Consider the following 24,147-nt stretch of genomic DNA (forward strand, 5'->3'; position numbering starts at 1 on the left):
TAACAATAGTAATAAAAAAAATCAATCATGCTTAGGTAAAACATTGATGGTTGAACAATTAATTCATCTTTAACTCTGTTTAATTATATAGGCATTGATGTACACAGGCAGGAGAAAAATCTATCTGTAATAAGGTTTAGATTGTCACTCACCAATCATGTGATTTGCAACATGAACCTGAATATCCCATTCATTGTAGAAAACCATCTGACACTTGATGCACTGATAGGTCTTCTTCTGAGAAAACAAGTATAAACACAATTACTTAGACACATGCACTTTATATTGCTTTGTTGTTTCCCTACTTAAAGGTTTTTTGTTTTGTTTTGTTGTTGTTGTTGTTTTGAGATGCTGGTTGCTTACTAAACCATTGTGGGGCTGCTTGGGCATAGTTACACAGATTCCTCACTAAGACCTTTGGCTTGATTCCCAACACTATAAGTTGCAAACAGTTGGAAGAAACGAGGCACATAATTATGGCATAATATAATTTTAAAGATTCCTAAACTCAAAAACAAAAGTTAGTATTTTTTAAAAATCTGTAACACGTGGCTGCTGAGTTTCAGAAACCAATGTTTTTGAAAGTCAAGCTTTCATTTTTATCAAAGTAAGTGTGGTGTTGCTTCTAGATATCCTTAAGTAAAATGGCCAATAAATTAAGATTCACAGAATCTAGCTAAGAGATGTAGAGATTATAATTGTTAGCTGAAGTCTGAAATCTTGATGATCTTTTCAGAAATTGATAAGCACTAGCATTTAAATACACATTTTCTCCTATGAGGAAATCATATAATTTCTTATCATACTGAGCATTCGAACACCGTTTATCATTCTACACAACAGTCCTGGGAAGTGAATAAAGCAGGATTTATTATCATTCTTGTATTGTAAATAAACTGAGGCCCAAGAAAGTATCTCGGCCTGATGTCACAGTGTCTTACAGCTGGGAAGAGAAATAAGCTCTCTTGATTCTAAATGCGGGGCTCTAAAATAAAGCAACCTTTATGATTTTACGTCTTTATTATTGTGTCCCACATATGGCTCAGTACATATCAGATGAACTCAATCAAGTATTGGTTACATTTTCCAGAATACAGTTACATAAATTCCTTTATGATGAAACTTGACATTTATAATTAAAACCATCCTAGAAAACAAAATAAACCATTATGAAATAATCCATTTTTAAAATCTCCCCAACATGAGAAAACAGCATTTGTAGCATCACCTTAATGACCATTTGTGAAGGCATTCTCATAGAACTCTCCTTTTGTCACTCACATAACATTGTTTTACTAACAGTAGCAATCAGAAGTATCAGTCTGTAAACTGCAATTAAGTTTAAAGAGCTCAAGAAAATCAAAGCTAAGTACAAAAATGTAGTGTCCTTTCATTAGTAATTAAAACTGTAAATGCCATTAATATAAATTTTCTTAATTATTGTCACAGCGTAATAGTTGCTTCTGCAGCAGAGAATGGTATTCCTTGTAAAACAAGTGAAGTCTAATGGAAGCTTTCTAAATAATCTAACGGGCTTTGTACATTAGGCATATTGTGAATCGAGTGCCCTGAATCTAAATCTTACAGAGACTTAAAAAACCCTGACAATCACCAGGGAAGATTTACTGCACTGAGCTGTTTACAAGATGCTTTTGATGGTGACATATAGAGCAAAGTGTGTTGTGTAAATTACATGTATCCCTTTTTTAACATTATTTCCCTTTAGAACTAGTTAGAAAATATTTCTTACTCCCAGATGACCTACATTACATATTGTTTATTAGCATACTTCTAGCATTATTCCTGATATGTGACCTTGCTGAAAAACAAAGAAACATAAACTTAATGGTGAGTCTTTTCTCTTGTTAGCACAGTAAAGCATACAATATGTCGAAAACTGTCTCCAAAAATGATGACGGATGAATATGTTGGTGGAATATACTAGGGATTTTTTTTTTGTCCTGGTTTAATAATAAAGAATAAAATCACTTGACAAACCAAAATAATAAAATCCTAGCACATATTACTAACTTCAGAATGAACTGACACATTTGAAGATCTATGTACACGTTTTCCTTTATCATGGAAAGAAAATGCTTTTGTCGCTACTGATAATTCAAATACTAATTCTACCCATAAGACAGTATTTAAAATGTTACTTTCTTTTCTTTTTAGCAAAGTCATATTCTTCTATAAAAGCTCCTAAATTTGGGGCTAGGTGAAATGAGAATTTAATGTGACCCAAAACAATGTACCATCATCTTAAAACGCTGTAGCTTGAACATCGCCTCACACACCACACATTTCCCAAATACAAAATGATGATATGCAAATTGAGATGCGTTAAAGTTTTCTTTTTAAAGCCATGGTATAAATCCTATTTTATCCTCAATTTTTTAAAAAAGTTTAAATGACCTTTAATGCATCCCTTATTAGAATTATAGACTTTTAGCAAAATATGTGAGAACTCCTGCCCATTCGCACACCATCTTTACGGAAAGCGATTATAACCTCTGAACAGAGGTGGCCTTGGAGAATTCATTTCCTTGGAGGTAAATCCATCCCAGCTTTGCCTGGCTGAGTTTGTGAAGGAATTCTCCCTAATTCTAGGCTTAAATCTGCTTTTCTACTACTTTCCCCCATTGGTCCTAACTCTAAACTCTGGAGCTATAAAGCACAGGCTGAATCCCTTGTCTAATACGACAGTGACATGAACCCCTTTTCAGTCTGAAAATAGAGGTACGCTGTGAGAAACCATCTTGGTTACCTTCTTCCAGGTCAACCTTTTAACAAACAGAATCGCAAATTAAGCACAGAACTTTAGAGGTGACCCGACCCTGGCAGGGTACAGGAGGATTGCCACTTCGCTTAGGACAATTACTTCCATTTATATAGAAGACAACAACAAAAAAAGTCAAGTGAGATCACTTCTTTTAAAAGCAGAATAAAGTAGAAACAGAACTTCCATTGTTTGGGCCCAGATTGGCCTTTATCAACGCTTAAGTTGTCAATTGACTTGAAATGCTAATTTGGTACAATTTTTAAAAGAGATTTTTTTTCATTAGCCTTTTTTAATGTGCTACTTGGGAGTGGAGTTGTCATTTCCTGATTGTTCTCTTTTGTTTTCTGATACTGATAGATGTAATTATCAAGGATACAACTTTTTCCTAGCACCTCATTATTTTTGATTGATTTTGAGAACAATTTAAATGTGCCTTTTTGACATTCTTGTTTTCAGTTATACTCCGGTTAACATACTCAGAGACTTTCAGAAAAGAGCATCTCATAAATTAAAAAAAAAAAATGATTAGGATCTTTAATAATGTATATTTAAAAGAAAAACATTATTCTGACTAACCCCCACTCCCTCCATTCAATCTATATTCCATTAGGACTTAGACTTCACATTTAGCCTCAACAAATTAAAAAAAAAAAAAAGTACTTTGTACTTGCAAATTGCTAAAAAACAAAAAAAACCCTGAATATATTAAAAAAAAAATCAATGAATCCATAGTAATTCTCAAAAACAGAAACAGAAAAAAAAAATCTAAGTTGCCACCATTGGAAGTGACTGTTACATCAATTTCTTGTTCTGAAAATTGGTAATTAAAGGAACAGATGCACCAAGCTTTTTTAGGAAGAAGTGTAGTACATGACAATTTGATGAGTAAAAACTTTTCTTTATTGAACAGTCAGTAGAAGGGATGACAGAATTAGAAATTCACTATTTACAATGCCAAATAAAATGATCCAAGATAATTATTAATGGATGTTAAAACTATTAGAAAAGAGGTAATTCTAAGATACTCAATTTTCATCCTTGGATAACTGCTAAGAGACAGATGTATCTTTATTGTATCTTTATCCAGTAGTAATCACTGTAACCAGACCATTTAACTTACACTTACTAATAATGGAGCCACCTGACATTATGTGTCTCAAAAATGTAATGCAATATGAAGTATTATTATGTAAAATGTATACCTGACACTAATTAAGCCTTTTTAGGAAAAGCAATATTAGAGGAACTACTTTGAGAAGAAAAAGAATTACACAAATCCAGAATATTCTTCAACACAAATCAAGAATATTCTTGGCTTGGCTTGTTATCTTCAAAAGTCGAAGTTATTGGGGAAAAAAGTGGAAAGATTATTCTCAGATGAAAGAGACCAAAAAGACCTAACTAATAAATGTGTCTGTAAATATAATGTGTGATTTTGATTTGGAGAGAAAACAGCTAAAAAAAGGTTTTTAAAGAAATTGGGGAAATCTGAATATCAGCTAGTTATTAGGTGATATTGGGGAAATACTGTTAACTTTGTTAGATTTGATAACTGTATTGTGGTTATGTGGGCAAACGTCTTTTTTCTTAGGAGATGCCTGCTAAATATTTAGTGGTAAAATGGTGTGATGTTTGTAATTAACTTATAAGAGACCCAGAAAAAAAGTAGTCACATATAAATAAAACAAATATGGCTAAATGTTAACAATTATTAAATCTTGGTGTATGCTTAAACATCTTCATAATAAAAAAAATGGGAATAATGGATAATTCTTAATACAAATTTTGGTGGTGGTGTTTTGTAACATTAAACCTTACCTGTTAACCCTATCCCCTCTGTTCATATTACACGCCTGAACTTGGTGTGTACCAAAAATAATTTGTGTTTGGTTAAGTAGCTTTGCAAACATTTTAAATTTTATGATGGTTTTTGTTACAAACCTAGTGTATAAACTCTAACAGGCCAGGAACCATCGCTTCCTTCCATTTTCATAATAAATCAATAATAATTTCCTACAATTCTATGCCCTACAGCCTATGAAGAACTCACATGCACAAAACTCACATGTAACAAAACCATGACAGCAGATCAAGGAGGGAGTATCCTCACTGACAGATTAATTAACTGACCTGTGCCTAGTCATGCAGCTTGTGAGCACCATAACCCAGGTCAGGATTCTACCCTGCCTCCTACCCACTGGGGCTTAACACGGTTTCTCCTCTGATCATATGCAGGTAAATTTACAATTGCACTTTAGGTACACTTTGAAAGAAGGCTCTCCGCAGGACTGTGTAGTGCTTTGGTCTGTGAGAATGCCAAGAATGGTATGAGAATGGTTTAATATCAGTGAAGGAACTGTTTCCGGCCACCTTTGCCTTAGGCTCCCAGTCCCAGACCCTTGACCAAGATCCATAGGGTAGAACTGGCTCCCCAAATTCATTGACTCTCCTTCAAGATTTTCTCCTTGCTCTCGGTGTCCTGCAGTTTCATTGCCATGTTTTAACCACATTTTATATTTATTTGTCCTGCTGGATACTGAAAGAACAATTTCAATCTGAGAGCTCATGCATGTCTTTCCTGAAAGTTCTCAGCAATCATTTCTTCAGTTTTTATGTATCTTACACACACTCTACATTAACTTCTAATAGAATACCAACTGGATATAGATTGGAGTCTTTCAGTCTATCTTCCATGTATCTTAACTGCTTTTCAAGAACATTTTAAAAATTAGTTTGTCCCCTGTGTTCTGATCTAGGTTATTTTCTCCCTACTCCTAACAAAACCATGATTTTTCTCCTCATTGGTATCTAGTCTAGAGTTTATCCTATCTACCAAAGCTTCTATTTCAACAACTATTTTTCATTTTTAACATTCTAATTTTAAACATACAAGTCCTCTTGTTTAATGTCTACTTGGGTTTGCTTTGTAATTTGTCACTCTTTTTAGTGGAAATCCTACCTCTGTTTATCTTTCTGAGCTCCTAAACATACTTATCTCAAAGTCTTTGTCAGGCTCTTCTATACAATTAATTTCTTCCAGAGTGGAATCTTGGTCTCATAGCAGTTAGGTTTTCCTTGTTTGTTTGCTGTTTGACTAACATTAGATTCGTTCACATATTCTGGAATCTTGGTTTTGAAGCTCATTAGTAGTGAAAGATTTTTGTCTACGTGCTCATTCCTCCCTTATCAGTAGTTTTGCTATTGGCCATCCCAGGCTTCTAAACCAGGCTAGGTCTCACAGGTGCATTACTTGGTATTTGCAGTGATGTAGGCATATAGGAGACATTGTGAGACGAATCACAGAACTGGCATATGGCAAATTCAGTTTTAAGTCCCCAAACTGTCTCTCTCTTCTTGCACCTTTAACTCTCCAGCTGAAAAGTCCTAGTGCCAGGTGTTGGTCAAAAGAATGTTTTTCCTCCAGTCTCCAATGAAGTTCCTCCCCAGGCCCTGCTTTAGTAGAGGGTTTGACTTTGTTTCATAGAGATTAACTCCAGTTACCACTTCTTATTTCTGGAAGAGTCCAGCAGACCCTGGCTTTAGGCCTGATAACCACTTGGTGGGTAAATTTGGTTTCTAAATCTCAAAGATGGAGAATTGTTTTGAACTTGACTAAGTCTACTTGTTTTCCTATCTTTCTATCTTGTCTATCATTTTATATGTTCAGAGCATCAAAGCATGAAGGTACAGAGCCATTTCTCCAAAATGCCCCACAGTCCTCAGGGCAATCCCCGCCCTTGCCTCTGCCATTTCCCCAATCCCAGACTCAGGCAGTGGTTATCAATGAAGAACCAGTCCCAGACTTGGTCAGGACACCCTAAAATTAGGATGTTGTACAGCAATGCTATAACATATCCATTCTAAATATACCCAGCAAACCTTCGTGGGAAAGCAACTTTAGAATCCTCTTTCTGAAATTAGTTGCTATTTAGTGGCTTCATCATTTAGTCATGCGACAAAATCATTTAATGACCCTAAGTCTTAGTTTCCTTCCCTGTAAATTAAAAATAATAACACTTATATCTTAGGGTTGATGTGAGAAGCAACTGACACCATACAAAAGTGCTTAGTACTATGCCTACCATGTGGCATGCCTGCATAACAGTAACCACCTTCATTACTCATTACTTGACAGGTCATTATGGGAATGGAAGGGAATACTACGTGAACTGTTTGGCATAACATCATTGCTTGTCCAGGGTTAATTCTCACTTTTTTATGTGGACTTTGAAACATATTAAAATTTCTTTAAACTAGAATAGACTATTTTAGATTTTATGACAATAAACAAGGGGTAAACAATGTTTATTAAATAAATCTTTAAAAGTGAATAACATAAAGAATATCACAAGTTGGTGAAAGAGTTGGGGTTTGGGTGGGAAGGACGATAGAACATGTGAAACAGTTCAATATAGGTAGGAAAAAATGCTGTCTTCAAGGACGATGGCAATATACATGACCATTGCTAGAACGAATATAATAGTTACAAGTGAGACGTATATTTAAGATCAGTAGCACCTTTGTTTGGCAGTAACTCATTGGCAAGCACGTGAATACTGCATATGAGTGAAAATAATAAACCTTCAGCTTCCCACAATTATGCAATACTTTAGACATCTTGCTAATTTAGTTTGGTCATTTTCCAAATAATTCTGAATTTGTGTGCAGATAAGTCACTGAAAAGAGAAAATGGGCAAAATGAAATGAAAGCACCAACGATGAAAAGCTCACTCAAATAATTCACTGAAAATGAAAAACACCATTATTGGTTTTCTGTTGTGTGTTCCCGTGATGAGCAAAAATAATACACTATTGTCTTAGCAGTTTATTTCTAAACACTTTATAGCACTTTACACAATGTCTGGCATGTGGTAAGAGCTCAATAACCAAGAGATACTAAATAATTCCTAAACTCAAGGAGTTAAAATATAACTGCAGAAAGAACACACACAAACATTAAACTGTCACAAGTAGTTTGTCTAGATACCATGGCAAAGCAATTCAGGACTAAGTGTCAGTTAATAGATGGCAAAGAGAAGGCAGCCAAAACATATCAGGTAGGGACAGATGAATATGACCAAGAAAAACTGCAAAAAACTCCCTGGGAGAGAACAGATGATCTGAGGTGGGAATGGTTTCCTTGAGTTCAAAACTGGGTACAAAGTGCCTTACTACACACTAAGCAAGTTGCTCTCAGTCCGGTGGGATCAGTGGAATGAGGAAGGCAATTCAGAACAGAATCAGAGCTAAAGACGATTGTGGTGGCCAACTGGCTGATCAGAAAAAAGAGAAGAGGAAAAAAAAAAAAAAAACCCTAGTAAGAGAGAACCTGGAAAAAGATTTTTGTTTTAAATGAGTGACAATTATTTTCTTTTAATTTTAGACAAATTCTACACAGGCCCGTATTGTATAAGAAAAGAAAAAAAAAAACTTAATCAGCCCTGGCTGGTTTGGCTCAGTGGTTATACGTCAGCCTGCGGTCCTGAGAGACCCGGGCTCGGTTCCCACTAAGGGCACGTAACTCGGTTGCAGTTTGTCCCCGGCCCTGGTCGGTTGTGCGGGTGGCGGCCGCTCAATGTGTTCCTTTCACATCGATGTTTCTCTCTCTCCCTTCCTCTCTCTCCCTCCCACTCTACCTGAACAAAAAATGGAAAAATGTCCTCGGGTGAGGATTAAAAAAAAACAACTTAATCATAATTTTTTTTATAAGTAAAATCCAAAATTCCATGAAAATATAAATTTAAGCTACTAGGACCTTTGAAAATGAGGGGTAAAAACGTCAAACCATCTTATTCAGCTTTTCTTGGGTTCTGTTTACATATTGTGTAAAACAGCATTAAAATAGTTTATTTTCAAAGGTATCATCAGCAGTCAAAAATCAGGAAATAACTGAGTCTCAAAAATAAGTCTGAATAAATTCATCAAAAAACAAAACCCAAGGTCAAAAATAGAGTAATTTCCATGAATTATATCAAACAGATTTTATGGGAAAAATGTATTACCTTCAAGTTCATGAAGAATCGTTTTACTTTTTGAAGTTTAAAATTAATTTTCTAAAACATTTCCCTCAAAATTTGCCTTTCTATGTACTTGAACTTGATGTCTAATATTAAAAACTAAATTTGAGCCCTAGTTTCCCCTGGAGAAGATGCATTCTTTGGCTTAACTTTTTCATCTCCACTCCTCTGATTTCTCCTGATTCCAATATTGAAGTCCCTTCCGAGAATCCTAGCTCATGTCTCCCCCTACACAGGCCACGGAGGCTCCGGGTAAGGTATCTTCATCCAGATGATCTCATTTAATGTTATGGGTTCAGTTGCTGTGTATTTCTACACCATAGCAAATCTACCTGAATCAATCTCCTACAGTGTTGTCCATAAAGGACAGTTGATAAATTTTGTTTACTGACTGTCCAATGGACATCCATCACCGTCCTTCCTCAGGTCCTACCATCAGACTTGTCCATTTCTGCCTGCTGCCCTCTCTACCACTTTACTTGGTGCCTGGAATCAGTGAACTAGAAGAGGCTGAATAATACAAAGTCGATGCTGTAGTAAAGGTAAAAACAAAAATTACCAGAGCATGTGCTAATTCTTTTCAAGTTAGGATAGGGGATTTCTTCCTTCCTTCCTTCCTTCCTTCCTTCCTTCCTTCCTTCCTTCCTTCCTTCCTTCCTTCCTTCCTTCCTTCCTTCCTTCCTTCCTTCTTTCTTTCTCTTTCTTTCTTTCTTTCTCTTTCTTTCTTTCTTTCTTTCTTTCTTTCTCTTCTTTCTCTCTTCTTTCTCTCTCTCTTTCTCTCTTTCTCTCTCTCTCTCTCTCTCTTCTCTCTCTCTCTCTCTCTCTCTCTCTCTCTCTCTCTCTCTCTCTCTCTCTCTTTCTCCTCACCTAAGGACATTTTTCCATTTTTGTTCAGATAGAGTGGGAGGGAGAGAGAGAGAGAGAGAAACATCGACATGAAAGGGACACATCGAGTGGCTGCCTCTTGCATGGCCCCAACCAGGGCCGGGGATGAATCAGGATGAAGGTACGTGCCCTTAACCGTAATGGAACCCTCAACTCATTGGTCCACAGGCCGATGCGCTAACCACTAAGCAAAACCGACCAGGGCCAGGGGACTTGTTTCTAGTTACCCACGGCTACAATATTTTGTAAGTTCCTAGTCTGAAAGAATTTATGATTCATAGTAGGTTCCAGTTAACTTCCTATATTGACTGTTATATAAATGTTCATATCACTCAAGAAAGCTAAGAAATTAGGAGTGGGGAATTAGGAGTTTAAATAATGAGTCTTATATAAACATAAAGCCAAGGAGGAAAGGAAGATTTGCATTGCACCAATTTAGGGTCTATTTTCCTCATCAATTATTCCAATCAGGTACTGATTGTTTTCACCTTAAAAAGTTGAAACTTCCCTTCTGTCTCACCAATGGCAACATGAAGAGCTGTGGCTGGTAAATACTGGGGATATACACATAGTTTGAGAAATGAAGGAGTAGAACATTAGGTAGTATGTTGCAGCACCATTCAATTCCATCATATGCCCACACAGATCCAATCCTGAAACATAGTAACAGGATGTACAATCCCACCATAAACCCGGAGAAACTTCTGTGAGTGAGAAAAAAATTAGAACCCATTAGCCCTGACCAGTTTGGCTCAGCGGTACAGAGTGTCAGCCGGCGGACCAAAGAGTCATGGGTTCGATTCCGGCCAAGGGCACATACCTCTGTTGCAGTTCATCCCAGGCCCTGGTTGGGGTCGTGCAGGAGGCAACCAGTCGATGTGTCCCTCTCACATCGATGTTAGTCTCTCTATGTCCTCTCCCCGCCCCATTCTATCTAAAGATATTTGAGAAAATATCCTCGGGTGAGGATTAAAAAAAATTTAGAACCCATTAAAAATATTTTCTTAAGTATATAACATCTGCCCTAAAAGCAAGTTGAGAATATTGATAGTTTTCAACTCCTCATAAGTACTGGCACCATTTATCAGAGACTTGTCATGAATATTGAAAGAATATCATAGAGAGGAGTTTTAACTCATATTAAGTCATAAACATTTCCGTTTGATGCTCTTATAACTTATTATATGTTATATCAGAATTATTTCAATAAAACTGATTTATCTCCTAAAGAACTGTAAGCTCTTTCAGGGTCGGCAGAGGGCTCTGTCCTATCCATCTTGCATCCACTGTGATCCAAACATCATTATTTACGCACAATAAATTAATATGCGAATGATTCATACAGCTCATCGTAAAATAAAAATCTTTGCTTCCTCCCACTATTTTTTTTTTTTTTTAGATGAAGGCTCCTGCAGAGTCTAGTTATTCTCCTTTGTTTATATTCCTAATCTATCCCTCCAGCCACCCTTTGTCAAACGAACACTTTCATGTTCTAGCAGTTTCCCATCTTATCTACAGAAAGTACTCCCTCTAATTTTGCTCTAATTTTGGCAGTTTCAGTTTCCCTGTATGCGCCCAAATTACCCTGTCCTTTACCACTCTTATCTCCACGGAGATACCTTTCCTCACCTCCTCCTACTCCCCAGAGTTCTTTTCTGCCTCTCCTTCTCTCTTCCATCCCTTCCACTTGAACAGCTTGTCTGCTGATGCCTGTCAGACCCCCCTTCTCTTCACAGTGCTTCTACAACCCCACCTGCTCCAGAAAACTTGCTGGTGCTTACACCCACACAACCCTGGGGGTGTTTGCTTTCTTATTCTTATTGCTGTACTCTTCAACACTAAGTTGTTTTGTCAAGTATAGAGCTGTGTTTCCTTGACTATACCTATTATCAAACATACTGTGCAGTTACAATGTATATCAATGTTGAAGTGGTAAGGTTCTTTTCAGCCCTTGATTTAACTGAAATTATTTGGATTTTTAAAATTCGTTCTCATTCATCATTCCAAAAATATCTTTGAAAAAATAGAACAAAATGCCTGCATAATCTTTACATTTTCAAAGGTTCTAGTACGAGCTTATAAAATGTATCATGGCCCAGGCATGTTTTGTTCAGTGGGTAGAGCGTCGGCCCAAGGACCAATGACTGGGTTCGATCCCAGTCAAAGGCACGTACCTTGGTTGTGGTTCTTCCCCAGCCCTGGTCGGGGTCGTGCGGGAGGCAACTGGTGGATGTGTCTCTCTCATATTGATGTTTCTCTCTCTCTCTCTCTCTCTCTCTCTCTCTCTCTCTCTCTCTCCCCTCCCTCTCTCTCTCCCCCTCCCTGCCTCCCACTCTATTTGAGGATGAGTCGAAAAATATCCTCAGGTGAGGATTAAAAAAGAAAAAGTATCATGGACTTTTAGAATTGAAAGAGATAAATGAGTGAGTTCATTTATTTCAGTTTTCTCATCAAGACAATGAAACTGAGGTCCAGAGAGACAAAGTATATTTGCCTATGACTCACAGAAAGTTCTAGCAAGCCTAGCATTCCCGCCATCATAAATCCACTGACATTTACAAGAAGGAATTGCTAACCTATTGCCAGGTCGGCTCTATCCTGTGTTTCAGACTTCTTATGACTCTTCTTGGCACTGGACTCCAGGGCCACCTCCACATGCCACCTCTTCATTGCTAGTTCTGTTGCCTTCTTCAGGGGCTCTCGTTTCTCACTATATTAGAGTCAAAGCATTTTCACGTGACATTCCAAGGCTTCCTATCACTTAAGGAATAATGTCTTCTTTCTCTCTTCAGCTTCAGGACCCAGCACACTGCCTGGCAGGGAGCATTTGTGAAGGAGTGTATGAAATACACAGAATTGAATTGATTTGGGTTTTTTATAAGTATACCCAAGAGTGAGTGTTTCAGACCAATTTATTGGCAGGAACCAGATGGCTGCCACATTCTGCATCAGACAACCAGATAAGTCCTTCTAGTCTCCATTCAGATGATCCCAGAAAGATAAATATAGAGACCTGAAAAAGGTCTGCATAGTCATTATTAATACATCTGATAGAGCAAGTAGTTTCCATATAGAAAATATAACCCGAGAATACATGGGGCCCTGCCCCAGCAGCACGCTGCACCTTGAGAACACTGCTCACAGTATGGACATGAGGGGGAAGTGCTAAGAAAAGGATGACAATACCAAATTTAACATTTTCTAAGTAGAATCTGTTGCAAGATAAGCACTGTACTTGTTTTAGATTTTCTTTAACAGTCCAGGTGATAAATCAGTCATTCTTTTAAAAGATATTTTTGGAATTTCATTGTTGACTGTCCTTACTAGACATCTGAGATATACCCATTTCTATTCTTGCTAACACCACAACATCTTAATATGTATGATTCGCTATTTGAGGGTATATTCGACTTCTGAAGGTTTAATTATTTGCTTTGAGAAACAGAAAATAATATCTGTACGTTTGCCAGTGTCGGTCCAGTGCCTATACACAATGCCAGTCTCAGGTTTGGAACTCAGTAACTGCTGAATGAATGAATAAATCGGACACAAATGAACCTAAATGGTGTAACATGACTATTTTAGAATGTCTGTTTTGGAATGATTTAAATTTGGTACAGCAAAATAATTTCAATCCAGAACAAATTATGGTACTAAAAGTACCTGTTTTCCATCAAAATGACTTCGAATTCCCAATCCTACTAGGCATAGACATTAAGTTTAGAGGGCTTTCCACCAGCTTTTCAGCTCTTATTTAGTCATTTAATCCTCCTGCCCACCCTTCCTTCCAGCTACCCTTCCTCTTTTCTTTTATTTTTTTAACCTTCATCCAAGGATATTTGTCCTCAGATAGAGTAGGAGGGAGAGAGAGGGAGAGAGAGAAACATCTATGTGAAAGGGACACATCGAGTGGCTGCCTCCCACACGACCCTAACCAGGGCAGGGAATAAACTGCAACAGAGGAACATGCCCTTGACCGGAATCAAACTTGAGACTCACTGGTCCGCGGGCCAATGCTCTAACCACTGATGCAGAACGGCCAGGGCTCTCTTTTCTTCTGTTCCCCCTCGTACTTTCTCAGTGGAATGTTCTTTATTAAATATGTGGTCACTATCCATAATTAAATATTATATTTCTAATCATTTCCTTATCAAGACAGAGCTTTTATTACAGCTCATTTTTGCTTTCTTCTGTAAGCCAAACTTACACATATAAAATACCCAAGATAACCCTCAGATTTATCTCCATGAATATGTTAACATCAGACTTTGTCATGTTGGGTTTATCAGTGCCACTTGGATTTCAAACTCATGGTGTGCTTTTGCTTTCAAATATCTCTCCAATACTTACTTATTAGTAATTTTTAAAATGTATCCTATGCTAAAAACAAATCAAGAGGTTATGCATCTAAATAACAAATCCTGTCTAAAAGTAAAAACAGTTGTTGTTGTTTTTTTACCACTTTTCTTTCCCAAGAATGTAAATATATATGATCCATAGAGAACATTGCCAGTGGGTTTTAGGCAAATAAATAATTGCCCTTTAAAATTAACTGCCTCTAAAACTATTCACTTTCTTCTTGAGATTACTAGAAAAAAGTGCCTTATTTTGGAATGCACTTACTTTAATTTTCATTTACAATTTTTAATTTTCTTAAACATTATTTTCTCAAGATTTTTTGCTCCCCTGCTATCCTTGCGATGCTGCAATCCAAAATTCTGGCGAACATTTCCATTTCCTCTCTATCATAACTTGTCCCCCTACGTGCACTTATCTATTTATATGTTTTCCTACCTTTTACATTTATTGTTTGCTGACACTCTCTCTGACCTTAAAACAAATAAAGTAATATTTTTATCTTTCAGTTTTTACACTCTCTTTGTTCCCTGGTTTTCAATGCCCTTAGATTTGTTTCAATATTTAATTATGCTTTCCTATCGTATCAACTTTGTGAATGTGTGATGATTTATTTAGGTGCATTTTGACTGAATAATCCATAAATCTAGCACTAAAAATTATCTTAAAGTATAATAAATTGAAAAAACATTATATATGTAATTATATGAGTGTGTACATAGAGATATATCATATAAACAATGTACCATATACAACATTTATAGGGTGCCTCCTGTTTACCAACAGCTTTCATATATACACATATAATTTGCTTTTCGCAACAACCCTATAAAGTAGGCAATGTATGGATTATGCTCATTCTAGCCATGAAGAAAATGAGGCTTAGGAAAGACTAGTTAAGATTACAGAAATGATTCTGTCAACTATTATTTAAACTCATTCTCCTTTTTTTTTTTTTTTTTTTTGCTAAGTGCATTTTTTTTTTTTTTTTGCTAAATACAATGTTTTCTTATACAATGCTGTGCTGCTTATGCTTAAATTCCCAATAACCATAATGGCAATCTCTGCATAACAAAACTTTTTCACAATCAGCTGAAGGCTTGCTTACATATTACAATGTTTGATTCGACAACTATATATATAGTTTTGTGTGTGTGTGTATATATGTGTGTGTGTGTGTGTGTGTGTATATACACATACATTTTTTTTTTTGCCTTGATAGGAGGATTTTACAGGATATCTATCACCTGCAACTCAATCTCTTTATAATGTGAATTGCACAGTATCTTGCATACTTATGAAAGTCTTATGTTCTACTTACGTGCTGTTCTAAGAAACTACATCACTATTTAGTTGAGAGAAATGTTTTCTTCTTTTTCTGTTTGTTTTAATCACCAGGTTTCAACTTAGTAAACAAGTGTTTACTAAGAACTTAGGATATGTCAGGTACCCTCCTGAGAAACATGGAGGATACCAAGTCAACCTTGCCTGCTTCCCTCTGTCCAGCTCTTTGCTCCAGTCATGCTGGCCCCAGCCCTTAAGTCTGCCCCGGGACTTTTGCTTTGGAAGTTCTCTCCAATTTCTTTGCTCTTCACACAGATATCTGCAAAGCTACCTCCTGTCCATTCATTTGCTATTTCCCCTGAACCGCTTTAATACTTCACCAGTACATCTATTTGGGCACATGTTCTTCTCTGCTTTACATTCCATATACTGTTACATATTAATTTTTCCCTAGTTAACAGTAAGCCCTCAGGGAGGATGTATTGGGAAGAAAGATACACACACACACACACATATATATATTCCAATAACTGCACCCATACTCTTTACAAACTTGATAACCTAAGGCTTTGTACATAGCAAGACATTAATAAATCTGTTATCTTAAACTGAAGTACCAAACAAGGAATGAAAAGCTAAGGCTACAGGCTAACGTTCCCCAAAGCGTGAGATAAGTACCACCTTAACTACAATGTATGGATATTGCTCTTTTAATTACACAAAGAAAAAAGTCGCACTGAGATACTAATATGTCTTTAATACCACCATGACATTTGATAAATTTACTTGTAACAACTAATAGGTTTCAGGTTCACAAATCTTTGCATTTATGAGTCTATAGCTAGAATTTGTAAAACATTGTTTTATATTGATTGTATTAGTTTTATATATATCTTCTCTTAATGATGAGTGATACTGTGTATATTTATGGTTCTGCATATCTTTGCTTTCTATGTTAAATATTAAATGCTTACTGAGTACTTATAGGTAATATATAAAGAGTAATTATTAAACAACTGTGTGTCCAACTTGGCTACCTATGTGGTCTTCCCAGGCAATGCATTACTCTCTGAATTTGCATTTCCCAAATTCCTAATGAGGATAAATATATTCATGTTTATTGGATCATCATGTTCCCTGTTTATGAAATGCCTGTTCATGTTTATTTCTCATTTTCTTATTTAGTGGGTTTTTTTTTTTATTGATTATACTTGTTAATTATAAATATTCTACATATTTAGGATATATATCTACGTTGTAACAAAATGTTTTCCCATCTTGTAGTTTTTATTTTTGCTCATTTATGGTAAGTTTTGGTTAACAGAAATTACTTTTAACATTTCTATCATTTTATTTGTGATTTATACTGATTTATACTGGTCTTGAGAAATCTTTACCTAACTTAAGGTCAGAAAAATATTCTTTATATTTTTTCCAAAAGATTTATGGTTTTGTTACATTTATATATGCATTTTCATACATGTTAGTTGGGATTCAATTTTATCTTTTTCTGTATGAAAAATGAATTGAATACTCCATTGATTCCCTCATTTATATGCAAAGACTGCTCTATGCTATGTTGAGTTTTTATATGTTTGACAGATCTTGGAGAACCTCTTTTTTGTTCTGTGGGCTAATGGCACATTATCCTATTTACTGCAGATTTATTATAAATTGATTGTGTAATAGGACAAATCCTCCCCTGCCTACTTGTTCTTCAAAGGAATCTTACTATCTTGACCTTTTATTCTTTTTTTTTTTCATCCTCACCCGAGGACATTTTTGCATTTATCTTCAGATAGAGTGGGAGGAAGGGGGTGGGGAAGAGAGAGAGAGAAAAACATCGATGTGAGAGAGACACATCGAGTGGCTGCCACCCACACGACCCCAACAGGGGCTGGGGACAACCTGCAACCAAGGTACATGCCCTTAGTGGGAACCAAACCTGGGACTCTCTGGTCCACAGGCCAATGCTCTAACCACTGAGCAAAACCAGCCTGGGTGACCTTTTATTCTTCATACATATTTTGAAATCTGCTTGTCAAGTTGCAAAAATAAAAAATATAAAAAACACATTTTAAAACCTGTTGAAATTTTTATTGGAGTGGCTATGAATCTATGTATACAATTAGGGATAATTGACTTTACAGTATTGAGTATTCTATTCATGAACAAATGATATCTGATCATTTATTTAAGTATTTAAAAACATCTTTCAAAAATTTTATTAACAGCCTGACCAGTGGGGCTCACTGGTTGAGCATCAACCCATGCACCAGAAGGTCGTCGGTTTGATTCCTGGTCAGGGAACATCCCAGGTTGTGGGCCAGTTCTCAAGTGGGGGCATGCAGGAGGCGGCGAATTGATGTACTTTCTCTTCAATGTTTCTATCTCTCTCCCTCTCCCTTCCTCTCTTTCTAAAATCAATGAAGAAAAAAAATTTTATTAACCAATGTTACTCCAATAAATTCATTAAAACTACCTTTCAATAATGCTTGTTTTCTCCATAAATGTCTTACACGTGAGATGTTTCAAAATAATTTTTCACTTTTTTGTTACAGTTGATATACAATATTATGTTAGTTTCAGGTGTATAACCCAGTGATTTATATACTTACAAAGTAATCAGCCCAATAAATCTAGTACTCATCTGACACCAGATATTACATTATTGACTATATTCCTTTTGCTTTACTTTACATCCTCATGACTATTCTGTTACTAACAATTTGTACTTCTTAATCTCTTCATGTTTTTCACCCATCCTCCCAACCCCCCAACCATCTGGTAACTGTCAAAATATTCTTTGTATCTATGTTTCTATTCTGCTTGTTTATTTTGTTTTTTTAGTTTCCACATATAAGTGAAATCTATGACATTGATCTTTCTCTGACTTACTTCACTCAGCATAATGCCCTCCAGATTCATCCATGTTCTTGCAGCTGTCAAGATTTCTCTTATGGTTGAACCATATTCCACTGTATATATGCACCACTTCTTTATCCATGCAACTACTGAACACTTAAGGTTGCTCCTATATCATGGCTATTATAAATAATATTGCAATAAACTTATGAATGTATATGTCTTTTCTATTTAGTATTTTGGGTTTCTTAGGATAAATACCCAGAAGAGGAATTGATGGGTCCTTCTTTGTCTCTTGCTATAACATGTGTTTTAAACTCTACTTTGTCTGATATAAGTATTGCTACCCCATCTTTTTCGTTTGCTTGTTTCCATTTTTGTGAAATATCTTTTTCCATTTATTACTTTCATTCTGTGTGTTGTTCTATCTGAAGTGTGTCTCTTTTAGACAGTGTATATAAGGGTCCTGTTTTGTTATCCCTTCAGCTACTGTGTATCTTTCTCTTGGATCACTTAATCTATTCAAAGTAATTGATAGATATGTATTTATTGCCATTTTAATAGTCATATTTTTTTACTTTTTTTCCCCTTCTCTTTAATCTTAAAGAAAACACTTGAACATTTCTTGCAATACAGATTTGGTAGTGATAAACTCCTTTAGCTTTTTCTTGTCTGGGAATCTTTATCTGTCCTTTGATTCCAAATAACAGCTTTGCTGGGAAGAGTAATGTTGGTTGTAGCTCTTTGCTTTTCATCACTTTGAATATTTCATGTCAATCCCTTCTCACGTGCAAAGTTTCTGTTGAAAAATCAGCTGACAGACTTATGGGAGTTCTCTAGTAGTTAACTAAGTGCTCTTCTCTTGTTGCTTTTAAGATTGTCTCTTTGTCTTTAACCTTTCACATTTAAAAAATATTTTTATTGATATTTAGAGAGAATGAAAGGGAGAGAGAGAGAGAAACACTGACGCAAAAGCAAAGACTCAATCAGCTGATTCCTGCAAGCCCCCTACTGGGGATTGTACCACAATTTGGGCGTGTGCCCTGACTGCAAACCAGACCGGCAACTTTTTGGTGCTTGGGATAATGCCCAACCAAGTAAGCCACACTGGCCAGCGCTAATATTTGGCATTTTAATTGTGATGTGTCTTGATGTAATCCTCTTTCAGTTCATTTTGTTTGATACTTTCTGTTTCCTGGACTTAAATGTCTATTGCTTTCACCAGGATAGGGAAGTTTTATCATTATTTTTTCAAATAGATTTCAATTCCTTGCTCTCTCCCTTCTTCTTCTAGCACCCCCATGATGTGATTGTTGGTATGCGTGAGCCTGTCCCAGAGGCTCCTTACACTATCCTCTTTTTTGGGGGACTCTTTTTTTCCCCCTGCTGTTCTGATTGGATGTTTCCTGCTTCCTCATCTTCCAAATCGCTGACCTGATCCTCTGTTTCATCTACTGCTGATTCCCTGTACTGTATTCTTGACTTCAGTTAATGTATTCATTTCTGACTGCTTCTTTTATATGTTTTCTACCTCCATTTGTTATGTTTCCTATCTCTTTGTTGAAGTTCTCACTAAGTTCCTCTACTCTTCCCCTAAGTTCATTGAGCATCCTTATAAATCAGTGTTTTGGACTCTGCATCTGGTAGATTGTTTCTCTCCATTTTGTTTAGTTCTGTTTCTGAAGTTTTATCCTGTTCTTTATTTAGGACATGTTTCTTTGTCTCTCATTTTGGCTGCCTCCCTAGTTTGTTTCTATGAGTTACATAGAGTTGCTACATCTCCTAGGCTTGATAGAGTGGCCTAACATAGTAGGTTTCCTGTAGAGACCAGTTGATGCATCCTTCCGGGTCCCCTAAGCTGAGCTGGAGTGTCCCTATGTAGGTTGTGTGCATAGTCCTGTTGTAGTTGGGCTTTGATTGCTGTTGGAAAGTCAACGGGAGGGATTTACCCCCAGGCCAATGGGTTGAGATGACAGGACTGGCCATGAACACCATGAAGGACCTGCTGTGCAGAAATAGACCTCATGGAGGAGAAATCACTTCAGTGAGGCTCAGGTACCCTCTGAAAATATCCTTTAAGTGTGGTGTTCATGGAGGTGATTGGATGGTGCTTCAGCATGGTCTGAAGCTTTCTACCAAGTGCACTAGCTCTGGAGTACTCCAGGCAGGTGCAGGCCAAGGTCAACTGCACCTCTGCCCTGCCTAGTCCACTTGTTATGAACTAAAAAACAAACTGCAGATGGCTGCTAGTTGTGCTGGGCTTGGAGGTGTCTGGGAAAGGACAACTTGTGAACCACAGGCGACTGGAACTCAGAGAAAGTATGGCCCAGTTCCTCCAGGAGCTGAGTCTTTTTTTTTATCCTCACCCGAGGACATTTTTCCATTTTTTGTTCAGATAGAGTGGGAGGGAGAGAGAGGAGAGAGAGAGAGAGAGAGAGAGAGAGAGAGAGAGAGAGAGAGAGAGAGAGAAACATCGACGTGAAAGGGACACACTGAGTGGCTGCCTCCTGCACGACCAACCAGGGCTGGGGACAAACTGCAACCGAGGTATGTGCCCTTAGCGGAAACCGAACCCGGGTCTCTCTGGACCGCAGGCTGATGCTCTAACCACTGAGCAAACTGGCCAGGGGCATGAGCTGAGTCTTTAATGGGAATGCCTGGGGCTCCAGAAGCCCTCCAGCTCATTCAGCCTCAATCCACATTGGTTTTCACAACTACAAGTTATGGGGAATTCTCTTCTTGGCACTGGATCCCTGGGTTTGGGGGTGTGGTGTGGGGCTGGGACCCCTTGCTCCTAGTGAGGACCTCTGCAACCAAGTTATCCCTCCCAAATTTTAACTGCCACATGTGGATGTGGGACTGGCCCATTCTGCCTCTCCACCCCTCTTATCAGTCTCTATTGGCTTCTTCTTCATATCCTTATAAACTTTTGTTCAGCTAGATTTCAGGCAGTTCTAAATGATAGCTGTTCTGTAGTTTGGTTGTAATTTTGATGTAGTTGTGGGAGGTTCTGTGTCCTGCACTTACCTACGTCTCTGTCTTCACCAGAAGCCTCATATAAGATGTTTTGTGTCTATTATAAATGGGATTATTTTAAAACTTATGTTGACTTTTTTTTTTTTGGCTGGTGAATAAAAATCTAATTGACTTATGTGAATTTATTTGGTAATTAACTATTTTGCTAATTTTATTCATTATAATAGCATGTCTTTAGATTCTTCAGGTACTGTTCTACTTACAAACATTAGACCTCCAAGTGAATTTTAATTTGTTTCTATTGAGTTTTATTGCTACCTTCTTTAAATACTTAAAATAAGTTGTATCCGGCATTGTTGGTTAGAGCAACCAGCAGGCCTTACTAATGATTGTATATTAAATAATAATTTTATTTAAAAATTTTCACTATGTTGCTTGCTAAAGATAATATTTTAATAGTCTTTATTAGGGTAAGGAAATTCCTGCCTACTCCCAGTTGTGTGTTTTTCCCTTTGTTAACCATAAAAATATGTTGAATTTATATTTTTCTTCAACTTGATATAAACATATAATCTATCTCCCTTAAACTGTTAATATAGTAAATTTATTTGATTTATTGAGATTGAGCCCACCTTGCATTCCTGTGTTAAAACCATTTTAATCATAATATAAAGTAATTTTTTAATATAGTGAATTAAGTTTGTCAATATTTTAAAATTATAAAATGTAAAATCATGAGTCAAACTGACCTAAATTTTTCTTTTACTATCATTGTCTGGTTTTGATATCAACATTATACTGGACTCAGTAAATGAACTGGAGTGCTCACTCTTTGTATTTTCTGGCATAGCTTTGGAATTATGTGTATGTTCTGGTATTTTTATTGTGGGAAGTTTTTCAACATTTATTAAACTCTCTAATGTTTATAGAATCATTCTACTTTTTTTTTTTCTTGAGTCAGCTTTGGTAACATAATATTCTAAAACTGTTTCCATACAATAAAAATTATCCAGCTTTAGTATAAAATTATTCATAATATTCTTTTTCTATATCTTTATTGTTGAGAGTATTATTTTTTTCCCCCACTCCCCTTACCCTCCTGGTTCCCACCCTGCCCTAGGCCTTCACCGACCTACTGTCTCTGTCCATGGGTGATGCATATATGCATATAAAGTTCTTTGGTTAATCTCTTCTTTTCCCCACTTACCCCTTCCCTCTGAGATTTATCAGTATGTTCAATGTTTCCATGCCTCCAGTTCTATTTTATTTATCAGATTATTTTATTCAGTATATTCCACATGTAAGTGGGATCAAATGATACTTATCTTTCTGTGACTAGCTTATTTCACATAGCATAATATTCTTACTCTTTATCTTGTGTTTTTTTTTTGGTATTTTTTGTAAAATTTTAATTAAGAAATAACATACATATAATAATCTGCTATAATCTTAAGTGTATTGCATGATGACATTTTACATATGCATATACCAGTGTAAACACCACATAGATCAAGACATGGAACATTTCTAAGACCCAGAAGAATACCTTTTGTTCCTTTCCAGTACCATCCCAGAAGTAATTATTCTGAATTTGATCATCAGAGATTAGTTTTGCCTATACTTATACTTTATATGAATAAAGTCATGGAGTAGTATGTGTCTGGATTCTTTGCTTCAACATTATGTATATGAGCAGTTGTTTATTCTTCTTTATTTCTGTAGTATTCCACTGTATACATGGAATAAATTAACACCATTACATGAATGTATTTATTCATTCTAATTTTACAAATATTTTGATTGACTCTAGGTTTGACGCTTATATGCAAAGGCTACTATGAATATTCCTGTCCATAACTTGTGGTAAACATATGCACTTCTCTGAGATATAAACCTAGGAGTATAATTGATAGGTCATAGGGCAGGCTAGTATTCAACTTGAGTATATACTATCCGACAACTTTTTAAAGCAGTTATACTAAATTATACTCCCATTAGTAAAGTCAGTATCAAATGCTCTTCATTCTTGGGGGGGGGGGTGGTGGTTAAAAAACAGAGAACTTTTACATTCCTCTTTATTTCAGTCATTCTGATATGTGCAGGGCTTCCCTTGCTACCTTTTAAACTTCTGCACGTATGAAGTTATGCCTCCCCTTTAATATTAATATTTGTGAGGTTTTTTTTTGTTATTTTTTACTTAATCTTACCAAAAGCTTGTAAATTTTGTTAAAACTTTTTACTTTGTTGGCCTCCTTGTTGTTTTCTATTTCATTACTCTTCACTATTTTTTATTACTTTCTTCCCTTCTACATTTTTATGGATTTGTTTTCTTAGTCTGGTCCTACTGCCTTAAGTGGAATGTTTAGCTCATTGACATTATGCCTTTCGTAAAGAATTTCTAATATGTATTTTTATGTTCTAATAGCTTCCTTTCTAATTACTGCTGTACTTGTATCTCACAGGTTTTCAAATGTAGTTATCCTTCCATTCTAAGTAGTTTTAATTTCCAGTTTTATACCCTCTTTGTTCTATGTGTGGTTTTAAGTTTTAAATTTATTGTTTTAAGATATTTTTTTCATGTATAATGTATTTGTATTATGGTCACAGAGTGTGATTTGTATGAACCTAAACTTTTCAATGTGAGAAATAACATACATAGAGTAAGCTGCTGTAATCTTAAGTGCATTGCTTGTTGAAATTTTACATATGCATATATCCTACCTTGACGTGGGAATTTCTACAGCATTCCACCTGCCACTCAATCTCTGTATGATGTGAACTGCATAGTATATTACATACTTATAAAGACTCTTATGTTCTATTTACTTGCTTTATGATAGGAAGAGAATGAAGGAAATCAGTTTATGACAAAACTTTGCTTGAAGAGAGGAGGTGGTAGATATGATTAGAAGAGAAATTACCTGCCCAGAGTGATTGACCCAAAGGTTAGAAATAAGATATAACAGAAGGAAAAAAACCAAA

At 36.1% G+C, this 24,147-nt stretch overlaps 1 protein-coding gene across 2 annotated transcripts in view; it reads right to left on the reverse strand.

Moving 5' to 3' along the window:
- The window catches only part of ZNF521 (zinc finger protein 521), a 292,135-nt gene that overhangs the window by 124,659 nt on the left and 143,329 nt on the right, over positions 1-24,147 (reverse strand). For both annotated transcript variants that reach the window (XM_036245589.1, XM_036245587.1), the window contains exon 5: positions 153-237. In XM_036245589.1, coding sequence (XP_036101482.1) covers positions 153-237 — 85 coding nt within the window. The remainder of the gene's footprint in view (positions 1-152; positions 238-24,147) is intronic.

Source organism: Molossus molossus, unplaced genomic scaffold (assembly GCF_014108415.1).
Source record: "Molossus molossus isolate mMolMol1 unplaced genomic scaffold, mMolMol1.p scaffold_m16_p_6, whole genome shotgun sequence".
In the NCBI taxonomy this organism is placed as follows: Eukaryota; Metazoa; Chordata; class Mammalia; order Chiroptera; family Molossidae; genus Molossus; species Molossus molossus.